This window comes from Calonectris borealis, chromosome 3, assembly GCF_964195595.1.
Source record: "Calonectris borealis chromosome 3, bCalBor7.hap1.2, whole genome shotgun sequence".
In the NCBI taxonomy this organism is placed as follows: Eukaryota; Metazoa; Chordata; class Aves; order Procellariiformes; family Procellariidae; genus Calonectris; species Calonectris borealis.
In genome coordinates this window covers 445,005-455,658 of record NC_134314.1, presented here as the reverse complement: position 1 = coordinate 455,658, position 10,654 = coordinate 445,005, and the positions used below count along the sequence as shown (strand labels likewise).

The following is a 10,654-nucleotide window of genomic DNA, read 5'->3' as shown; positions in this document are numbered from 1 at the left end:
GTGCACCAGCAGCTACCTCACCTTTTGGCAGCAGCAGCCGGTGCCCCAGGCTGGAACATCCTGCATGCAGCACAGCGCTGTCGGCTCCGGTGCCTTCGCTCTATGAGTCACAGAATTTGGCTGGTGGTACCTCGCTGCTGCTCAGGGCTGTCTGCAGCGCCCGGCCCTGGCGCACATGGCGGTTTGACATCGGCACCGCGATCTCTGCCCGGGGCATGGTGGCCCCAGGCCCTGCCACAGCTAGGACATCTGTGCCCCACCCGTGCCCGTCCTGTGCCAGTGGGTGCTGGTGACCGGGGTTCCCCCCTCGCCCAGAGACGGCCCTGCCACCGCACCCAGTGCCTGCCCAGGATGTCGCTGCTCGACGCGGCCGCTGCTCCACCCGGAAGGTCCCACGCCGCGGAGCCGCGGGTCAGCCCGCTCCGCCCGCCCGGCGCAGCTCACCGGCACACGGGGCTCGGCGTGGTCCCGGGGCCCTGCCCGCCGCGGGGGCAGCCGGCCCGCCCGTGTCCCGGTGCCCCGGCCCGCGCTCTCCCCCGGGTCCCGGCCCTTCAGCACCGCGGACAGCGGCACCGCTGGCACCGGGGCCGGGCCCGGGCGGCGCTCGGTGAACGGGGCCGGAGGCGGGAGCGGGCAGCGCCGGGAAGCAGAGCGGGGCGAGCCGAGGGGCCCGGGGGGCCGGGAAGCAGCACGCCCGGCGGCTCCCGGCCCAGGGCACCTGCCGGAACCGGCCCCGCCGCGCCCCTCCGGGTGGGCGCCGGAATGGAACGGAGGTCACGGTCCCCGAGAGGGGGAAGAGCAGGGCCTGCCCCACTGCCCCGCCGGCCCGGCGCTCACTCCCGCCGCCGGGTACCCCGCTCCCCGCCGCCGTCCCGGTGCCCCTCCCGCCCCCGCCCCCCGCCGGTCGGTGCGTGCCCGGCGCTGACGTCAGCCCCGGCTCCCGGACCTATATAACCACCGGCCGCGCCGCCGGCTTAGCTCCCGCGGGACGGATCGCGCTCCGCTCCACCGCCAGCGCACCGGCAAGGGACAGGGGACCGCGCACCGGGTACGGGGCGGCGCACGGGACGGGCGCAGCGCCGCGGGCAGGCGCCGGTGCAGGGGACCGGGGAGGGCGCAGCGCGTACGGGACGGGGCGGGCGGGCGGGGAGGGGGCACCGTACCCGGGACGGCCCCGCGCTGTCGGGTCCCCTCTCGCTGCCGGGTGCGCGATTCCCCTCGGGTCCCGCGGTCCCCGGAGCCGCCCCGGTGCCCCGGTCTCTCCCCGTTGCGCTGAGACGCCGGCCCCGCAGGTGCGGACGGAGCCGAGGATGCGGCGGGCGCTGCTCACCCTCCTGCTGCTGCTCGCCCGCCCGCAGCCCGCCGCCGCCCGCCCCGCGCGCCCCGACGGCTCCGTCCCGGCGGCCGCGGCCGGGGCCGAGGCGCGGGGCCGCCCGCTCTGGCCGGCGCTGGCGCCGTTGCCCCCGGAGCCGTGGCGGGCGCGGCGGGACGAGCCGCCGCTCTCCATCGACCTCACCTTCCACCTCCTGCGGCACCTCCTGCTGCTCGCCCGCGCCCAGAGCCAGCGCGCCCGCGCCGACAGCAACCGCCTCATCCTCGACGCCGTGGGGCGCTAAGCGCCGTCCCGGGCCCCCCCGGGTCCCCACCGGGGCTGCGCCGAGGTCCGGCCACCGCCTCAGCCTCCACGCCATGGACCGCTCGGCGCTGCACCGGCAAACTCACCGGCACCGGCACCGGCACCAGGCTGCGCCTCCTGCACCCGCCTCATCCTGGGTGCTGGGGCAAGTGGGCGCGGTACCGGCCCCGGGATGGCCCCGCGACGGGCCCGCACCGATTTTGTAATAAAACGTGGTGGACACCCGAGGCGTGAGCGAGTGCAGGGCGGGGGGGGCAGCCGAGGCTGCGCGGGGACGGGGAGACGGGCTCACCGGGGCCCGAGGGGACGGGCTGAGCGGAGCTGGGACGGGGCCGTGCAGGAGCAGCTGGGCAGGCAGCACCGAGCACACCGGGCCTGGGGATGGGGCTGCGTGTGTCCCTGGGTGGGGGGCATGTACCGTGGTCTCCGTGGGGGAATGAGCTCCCAGCCCCTGAGGCAAGGCAGCCGTGGGTGTGGTGGGAAGCGAAGGGCAGCGCAATGGGGACAGCAGGTGCCTCACCACCAACAAGCAGGACAAAGAGGTGCTGCACCCACATGCGGTCAGCCAGGGACTTGAGCAGGAGGGATCAGAGCTCTGTGTGTGGCAACCCCCGGAGCTGCTGCCAGAGCACTGCAACAGAGTGGGACAGCTCGTGGGGCTGGGTGCTGTGGGGCATGGATACAGGCCCTTCAGGAAGGGCATGGCTGCCCCGTGTGGAACACACAGTGCTGCTGAGCACTGGTGGATCATGACTGGAGCAGAGGGCAGGGAGGGCGACACTGGTGGGGAGTGTTTCAGACCCCCAATCAAGAGGAGGACATGGATGAAGCCTTCCTGAGATAGCTGGGGAGGTTCAGCCTCCTCATGGGTGGCCCTGGTCCTCACAGGGGCCTTCAACCTGATCTAACTGAAGATGTCCCTGCTCATTTCAGGGGGCTTGGTCTAGATGAGCTTTAAAGGTCCCTTCCAACCCAAACCATTCTATGATTCTATGATAACCTCCCTGATACCTGCTAGAGGGCAGCACAGCAGGACTGGTGCAGTGAAGGAGGTTTCTGGAGGGTGCTTGGGGTTGTGATGGCGGCAGCCGTGAGGCAGTGGAGGTCAGCACCCGGGCACAGGCAGGAGCGCAGGCAGGAACGCAGGCAGCAGGGTGCAGCCCCTGGACTTCCAGTGAGCCCATTTCAGTGACTTGGGGTCTGGCAGGAGGCAGCTCCAAAGGACAAAGGAGCTGAGGAAAGCCGAGGGGCCTTTGAGGACGAGTTCAAGAGTGGTCACAGGACGCCAGAATGGCAGGAAGGGGCCTTCGGAGATCTCCAAGCCCCTGCTCAGGGCAAGGGGCAGCCAGAGCTGGGGCTGGGACTAGGGGAGATCCAGAGGCCTTTTGCCCCTCAGTGAGTTCATGGGTAGCTTCACAGCCGGAGGGGCCACAATCTCTCTGGGCAGCCTGTTCGAGGCAACCTGTTTGATCAACCTCGCCATAAAAAAGGGGTTTTTTTTGAGAAAAAAAAAAAAAAATTGGAAAAAAGTTTCAGCGTAATCTCCTGTGGTCCAATTTGTGCTCATTGCCTCTGGTCCTGTCACTGGGCACCACTGGGAAGAGCCTGGCTCTGTCTTCCTTCCCTCCCATCAGGCATGTATACACGTGGATTCAATCCCCCTGAGCCATCTCTGCTCCAGACTGAGCAGTCCCAGCTTCTCCTCATGCGGCAGATGCTCCAGTCCCTTCAGCATTGCTGTGGCCCTTCCCTGGACGCCAGAGGTCACATCCTCCTCGCATCGGGGAGCCCCGACCTGGCCAGGGCTCTGCAGCCACGACCTCCCCATGCTGCGTGGTGGGGAGGGCTCTCTCCCTCCACCAGCTGCCAGTGCTCGTCCCCACAGCCTGGGGTGCTGTTGGCCACCTCCGCCGGGAGGGCCCGTTGCTGCCGCCTCTCCAGCTTGGTGTCACAGAGAGTTTTTTGTTGCTGTTGCCCTTCACATCTCTCAACAGGTTCAGCTCAAGATAGGCCGCCCCAGAGCCAAGCAGCAACTCTCGGCACACTCACAGGCTCCCTGGTCGGTGCCCACAGGGACGCGCAGCAGAGCCGCCCGCCGGGACCAGGGAGGGACACGGATGTACCAGTGGGTTGGTCTGGAGGTGCTGGGAACCCATGGTGGAGATCCAGCACAGGGAGAGGGCGGGGTCACGAACACACGAGGGGGACAGACAACAGAAGAGGAATTTGAAAATGTTGCCTGGGTGCGCAGGGAGGCTGTCAGGAAGCTGGGCGTGCAGGGAGACTGTCCGGTCGAGGCTGGAGCGTGCAAGGTCAAGGAGAGTGTCCACCCCACCCCAGGCAGTTGGGGGCTGCCCAAGGGACAGGCTGGGGCTGGGGAGGGTGGAGAAGGGTGACAAGCACCTGGAGAGGGGACTCAAGGAAGAAAACTACCCAAAATAGAGGAGAACCAAGCTGGGGCTTTCCTGAGACCCCTCAACCCCCAGTGGTGGCACCCAAGGGTGCCCAGGGGCTGCCGAGGGCCTTGTGAGCCCCTCTCTGTCATCTTTGGAAGGTGATGGGGACAGCGGGACATCCCTGAGGGGTGGAGAAAGGCAAATGTCACATCCCCAAATGGCCCCAAACAGCCGGTGCAAGGATGGAGAAACCACAGCCTCACCTCAATCCCCAGGGACCATGCGAGCCCTCCTGGGGCACATTTCTGATGTGTGAAGGAGCAGTGACTGGGAGCAGCCAGGCTGGGCCACAGGGTCGATCCCCCCCAGCCGCATTGCCTCTGCCATGAGCGACAGCTCGGGGACGCGGGATAGCCCATCCCCAGCCAGGGCTGCTGGAGCTGCACTTTGCCAGGGGCTAGCGGCCAGTGAGTGCCACAGGGCACCGTGCTGGGGTCCCTCACGCGGGTTTGCAGGTAACACCAAATCTGCAGGGACCAGTCACTCTGCTTGAGGGCAGAGCGGCCACCAGCGGGACCATGCCAGGCTGGAGGAAGGGGCCAGCAGGGACCTTACAAGGACAAAGGCAAAGTCCTGCCCAGACAGGCAGAGCCCCTGGCAGCCGTGCAGCTGGAGCTCACATCTACAGCAGCAGCGAGTTCAGGACGGGCCATGAGGAGGGAGCTGTGCCGGGCCATGTCCTGTGGGGGGATGTGTGGTGCCATGTCCTGTGGAGGGCTCAGCTCCAGTATTGGTCCCTCTCGCCCACCTCCCTGCCCTAAGCTGGGTCCACGCTGGGGACGGCTGGAGCTGCTCTGGACTCCCCAGCCCTGTTTTAAGGGTTGCTGTGTTCTTGTGAGAGGGAGTTTTTCCTGGTATCCGATGGGAATTTCCTCCGTCCCAGCTTGTGTCACCAGTTCCTGCGCCGTTCCTGTGCCCTGGGGGGGTCCAGCTCCAGCCTCCTGCACCCCAGGAGGCAGCTGAGGGGTCTCCTCTCCTCCGGTTGCGCAACCCCAGCTCCTGTCCCTGCTGTATCCCCTGCCCAGTTGGGTGTCCCTGCCTGTTTGCTCCCAGGCACCCAGACTGGGCCAGGAACCAGCCAGCAACAGGGTCTTGCTGGCACAGCCCAGGCACAGGGGTCTCCTTGGCTGCCAGGGCACCCCCGGCCTCCCGGGCACCCCACTGGGGCCCAGCTGCTGTCCCAGTCCCGGGTTCACCAAGACCTGCCACACGCCAGCGTCTCGCTTCCCCTGCTCCCACAGGCACGTCCTTGCCTGTCCTCCGGGATCCTGCACCCCAGCCCCTGGCCAGCTTGGTGCACCCCGAGGTTGCTGTGGGGTGCCCAGGTCTGCTGCGTACTGGGGGTCCCAGACAGGCCCAGCAGCCAGCGGGGGACACCCCCCTGGTGCCCAGCCCCAGGGGACCTGCCCAGCCCCAGCCTCGCCCCCACGAGGAGCCCCTCGCCATGTGCATCATCTGCTGCATCAGCCATGACGCCACGGCAGCGCGGAACAAGGTGGGTGACGCAGCCAGTGCTGCCGTGGCCCTCCCGGGGGGCCCGGCCGGCGGGGCGGGGGGCGCCGGCCCCGAGCCGGCGCTGGTCGTGGCGCTCCCGGCTGTGTACTCAGCCAGCTCATCCCAGCACTGTTTGCTCAGTGCACCCAGGGGACGGTGCTGCCAAGGCGGCGTCCAGCCCAGCGGGGGGGCTGGCAGGGCTGGGGGGGCCGAATGCAGTTCCTTGCCCCCAGGCAGGGGCTGCAGGCTGGGGGGCAGAGTCCCACTCGCAGGGTCCGAGGTGCAAAGCTCCCGGCCGCAATCCCACCCTGGGCTGCCAGAGCCGAGCTGTGCTGGGGCTCCCTGTGGATGCAGCCCCTCGCGTGGGGTCCTGGGGGCACTGCTGGGGTGGTGGGGCTGGGGTCCAGCTCAGTGGGGCCGGGGCTGTGCCCAGGCCGGACCCCATGGAGCCGGTGCAGAGCCGTGTGGTGGGCAGCCCCTGCGCCCACCTCGGCCCACACACCACACTGGAGACAACGTCCTCACACATGGTTTAATGTCCGAGAGGGGCAGCTCCGGAGTTTGGGGAATTACAGCAGCAGGGCTGGAGCTTGCCGAGGGGTGCCAGGGACAGCAATGAGCTGGCAGGTGCCGGTGCTGCCCCACGGCACTGGCTCAGTGCTGACCTGTGAAGGAAACTGGCCTCAGCACCACACGGTGTGGACCCCAGGACCCTGGCTCCTGCAGGCAGGGAGAGAGGGACGGCCTGGGGGGCCTCAAGGTGTGAACACATCCCCATCCACATCCACATCCCCACTTGTCCCCAGGAGGTGCCTCCTCTGCCCCATGGCACCCCATGGCGTGGCTCCATCCCCATCCCCTCCCCCGCCTCAGCCTGGTGAGGGTCTTACCATGGGGAGAGCTCGCCGGCTTCTGCCTCGGCCCCACATCTGCAGAGGGAAAGCAGGTGACAAGATGGAGACAGGGACACCCCGGCATGCTGCAGGACCTGCGCAGCCGCACGCAGGCCACGGTGCAGCCACACAGATGCGGCACTGGGCATGGCACGGCACAGCACATCCCCCCCTCCATGGGCACAGCAGCCCCAGCCCCCTGGGCCCAGCTGACCCCGATCACCCCCGCAGTCCTGGGGCCAAGCACAACAGCCAGGCACAGCACAGCACAGCACATACTCGGTATGGCACGGCAGGGACTCACCCTCCGCAGCTTCGGGCATCTCCAGGCTGTCCAGCCGGTCCTCATCTGCCGCGGCCTCGCTGCCGTCCCCAGGTCCATCCGCCTCATCCTCGCCCAGCGGCTCTGCAGGGCAGGGGGACAGGTCAGCTGGGGCTCTCCCTCCCCATGGCGTGGCAGCCTGGGGACACCCCAGGAGGGACGTGACCAGCCCGGTGTGGGCGCTTGGCCCCGGCATGGGACACAGCAGCCCATGAGCCAGGAAGGGGCACAGGGCAGACCTGACGGGCCACACATCCCCATTCCTGTGCACAGGGGGACACATCCCCATGCAGGGCATGAGGTGGAGAGGGGCTTTGCCTGGGCACTCTGGGAAGTCCCATGTGCCCCCCGGGCATGGCAGCGCTTGTCCCAGCGCCGGCACCTGTCTGGAACTCGATGGTCCTCAGCATCTCTGCTACATAGTCCACATTGATGGAGAAGTGGTCCATGTTCTCGTAGCCAGGCTCCGGGCGGCTGCTCATTGACACCTTGGACATGTCCGTGATCCTGCAGGGCAGGTAGACCCCCGGGAGCTGCCGGGGTCCAACACCCACAGGGCCCCCGTGCCTCTAGCCAAGGCCCGGCAGGGCCAGCCACAGCTGTGCCCCCCACCCTGCCTCTGCCCCCCATGCCCCCAGCCCTGTGCCCCCCGGCCCCACTCACTTTTTCAGGAGCTCCTTGGATTGCTGTGGAGGAAAGCAGGGAGGGGGTCAGTGTCTCCCTGGAGCAATGGGACCTGGGACCCCAGGAGCCAGACATCACTCCCGCCACAGCCCAACCCCAGCACATCCCAGGGGCAACCCCAGATCCTTTGGAGCGACCACAGCCCCCCTGAACAGCCCTGCGGGGCAGCCCCAGTCCCCACAGGGACTCATAGCCCCACCACACAGCCCTGGGACAGTCCCAGACCCCCTGGAGGGACCTGGCCCCCAGTTCCCCAGCACAGCCTGGGTACAGCCCCAGACCCCTTGGAGGGTCCTGGCCCCCTGCACCCCCTGCACAGACCTGCAGGTACACAGCCATCTGGGGCTCCTCCATGGCCTGGATGGCCGACTCCACCAGCTTGGAGGAGGCCTCCAGGTGGTCGCCGTACTGGCGGATGAGGCCCCGCACGCGCTGCACCTTGGCCTCCTGCTCCCGCGCAATGCTCTGCAGCAGCTCCTTCTTCCGCTCCTCCAGGATGCTGTACAGTGAGTCGAAGCGCAGTCCCAGGTGCTGCTTCTGCCGCCGGCCATTCTCCTGCAGGACCGTGGGTCTCAGGGGCTGCCCCGGTCCTGCCGCGTCCCCACCGTGGGCATAGTCCCAGGGCTGTATGCAGTACCCAGGGACAACCCCCAGCCCCACCTCGATGGTGCGGCAGATCTCCTCCATCTGGGTGATGATGGCCTGGATGCGGTCGTTCCCCGCCACCAGCATGGCAATGCCGTCGCTGAGCTCGCTCTGGGGCAGGATGGGACGGGATAGGATGGGATGGGATGGAATGAGATGAGATGGGAATGGCGTGAGGGCCAGCTGGGCGGGCAGCCCCCAGGCCCCTCACTGGCCCCCACAGAGCCACCCACCTTCTGGCGCTGGTAGACAGCGGGCAGCGGCGCGACCTCGCAGTCCTTGTGTGCCCCGAAGACCTTGCAGAGGGAGCAGGTGGGCGCCTCGCAGCGCAGGCAGTAGATGTTGATCCGCTCGTCCTCATGCTCCTCGCACATGAGGTGCTGCTCGGCCTTGGCGTGCAGGGGCCTGCAGACGGGGACCGGACACTGCTGCCCACTGGTGGGCCCTGGCCCCCAGGGACACCCCCGACCTCGCGCGGGCCCTGTTACCCCCCATGCTCCGGGTGGGCTCCCCCAGCCCTGTGCCTGCAGCGCCCACACGGGCTCCCTTTCACCCAGAGGGCTCGCTCCCCCGTGGGGTCCCTAGTGCCCCCGTGGGCCCCCCTCACCTGGCCGACTCCTGCTTGTAGATGTCGATGATGTTCTCCACCAGCAGGTTCCGCTGCAGCCCGTACACCCCGTGCCGGTCCAGCACCACCTCGTGGCGGCACGACGGGCACCGGAACCGGCCGCCCGACGGCACCGCGCTGGAGCCCCGCGACTGCCACAGCGGGTTGGAGGCCTGGGGGGCGGCGGGGCGGCGGGTCACGGCCGCGGCAGCCCCGCAGCCCCGCGGCAGCCCCTCGGCAGCCTCCGGCCCTGGCTCTGCCACCGGGAGCGAGACCCCGCGGGGCCCGGCCCATCCCGGCTGTGTGCCCCGTATCCCCCGCGCGGGACGGGCATGGACACGGGCACGGGCACGGCCCCGGCCCCCCGCCCACCGACGCGACCGGGCCGTCCCCGCCGGGCCGGGAGCGGCCCCGAGCGCGGCCCGGCCGGAGGGTCCCGGCGGCTCGTCCCGGGGCCGGGGCCGGATCCAGCCCCCCCGCCGGTCGGGATCCGGTCCGGGCGCACCTGGAAGACGTCGTTGGCGCATTTGCGGCAGAGGTTGTGCTGGCAGGGCAGGATAACCACGGGCTTGGTGAACATCTCCAGGCAGATGGGGCAGATGAGCTGCTTCTCCAGGCTCTCCATGCTCCGCGCCTCCGCCAGCAGCGGCTTCAGCCCCACCGCGAAGTTCATCGCCGCGGTCCCGGCCCGGCCCGGCCCGGCTCTGCCCACCACGGCCCCGCTCCGGCTCCGGCCCCGGACGCCCGGTGCCCGCTCTGCCCCGGCCCCGGCCCCGGTCCCGCTAAGCGCGGCGCTAATTTTAGCCGCCCCCGCCCCGCCGGGGCCGCCGCAGCTGTCGGCGGCGTCGGGTGACACTGAGTCACGGCGCCGCGGCGGGGGCCCACCGGCGCGCCCGGCCCCGCGCCGCGGCCCGGCTGACCCCCGGGGACCGGCTGTCCCACCAGGACCGGCTGACCCCCGGGACCGGCTGACCCCCGGGGACCGGCTGTCCCACCGGGACCGGCTGACCCACCGGGACCGGCTGTCCCACTGGGACCGGCTGACCCCCGGGGACCGGCTGTCCCACCGGGACCGGCTGACCCACCGGGACCGGCTGTCCCACTGGGACCGGCTGACCCCCGGGGACCGGCAGCCCGGGCGGCCTCGGGGAGGCAGCCGGGGCAGCGGGGGCCGAGCCGCACACCACCCCCCCGGGCAGACCTCCCTGCCGTGCCCGTCCTACCCCAACCCAGCCCTCAGCCTGGGCAGAGCCCCGCTCCCCCGGGACGAGCAGCGCGGCTCTCTGGGGGCTCCGCAGGGCTCCCCCGCCGGGGGGCGCTCCTCCAGCGGACCCTCGGTGGCTGGGGCAGGCTGTTGTGGGGTGCACAGCACTATGGGGGAGCAGGGCCCAGGGACGGCAGAGCTGCTGGGCTCCCGCTGGGAGGTACGTGCTCTCCCCTGCAGACAGCAGGGCTGGGCGCAGGCTGGGGTCCCCCAGGCCCCACGGACCCTGTCCAGCACCAGTGCCCCCGAACAGCAGTGTGGCAGGGTGCCCCAGAGGGACAGTGCCAGGAACACCCCCGCCCTGCCGCTCGCCCTGACACTCCAGCTATATTTAGGGGGTGAGACACAGCCCATGCAGCTGCAGGCAGAGGCTGCTGCCTGGGGCAGTGGGAGGGAAGGGCCACTTGCCCCTCTCCCCCTTGAGATGGGGCAGCAACGCCCAGCCCTGCCCCTCAGCAAGGCCACAGCTCCTGAGAGAGCAGGGCAGGGCTCCGGGGCACGGCAGGACCCACACACCGAGCCATCAGCTGGCACATGCAGTGGAAAGAGCCTCAGGGCCCGGGGAGCAGCTCCGGGCAGCAGGGCTGGCCCGAGCCGCACCGCTGCTCCTGCCCAGGGCAGCCATCTCCCACGGGGCCGCAGGGAGACAGGGA

At 69.7% G+C, this 10,654-nt stretch overlaps 2 protein-coding genes across 3 annotated transcripts; one reads left to right on the top strand and one right to left on the bottom strand.

Annotated features, from left to right (window-relative positions):
* Window positions 1-1,310: 1,310 nt before the first annotated feature.
* On the top strand, window positions 1,311-1,616 carry UCN (urocortin). The gene has a single exon (XM_075147959.1). It carries the CDS (start codon window positions 1,311-1,313, stop codon window positions 1,614-1,616), a length of 306 nt encoding a protein of 101 aa, XP_075004060.1.
* Window positions 1,617-6,105: 4,489 nt separating this feature from the next.
* TRIM54 (tripartite motif containing 54) lies at window positions 6,106-9,478 on the bottom strand. Of its 2 annotated transcripts, XM_075147958.1 has the most exons (10): window positions 9,243-9,478; window positions 8,738-8,910; window positions 8,364-8,535; window positions 8,146-8,241; window positions 7,807-8,040; window positions 7,465-7,487; window positions 7,184-7,308; window positions 6,784-6,885; window positions 6,477-6,515; window positions 6,106-6,251 (listed from the first exon to the last, which is right to left on the bottom strand). In XM_075147958.1, exons 1-10 carry the CDS (start codon window positions 9,408-9,410, stop codon window positions 6,241-6,243), a joined length of 1,143 nt encoding a protein of 380 aa, XP_075004059.1. In that variant the 5' UTR covers window positions 9,411-9,478; the 3' UTR covers window positions 6,106-6,240. The 2 variants fall into 2 exon arrangements, with proteins under 2 accessions (XP_075004059.1, XP_075004057.1); XM_075147956.1 differs by having other exon boundaries at window positions 7,807-8,241.
* Window positions 9,479-10,654: the final 1,176 nt, after the last annotated feature.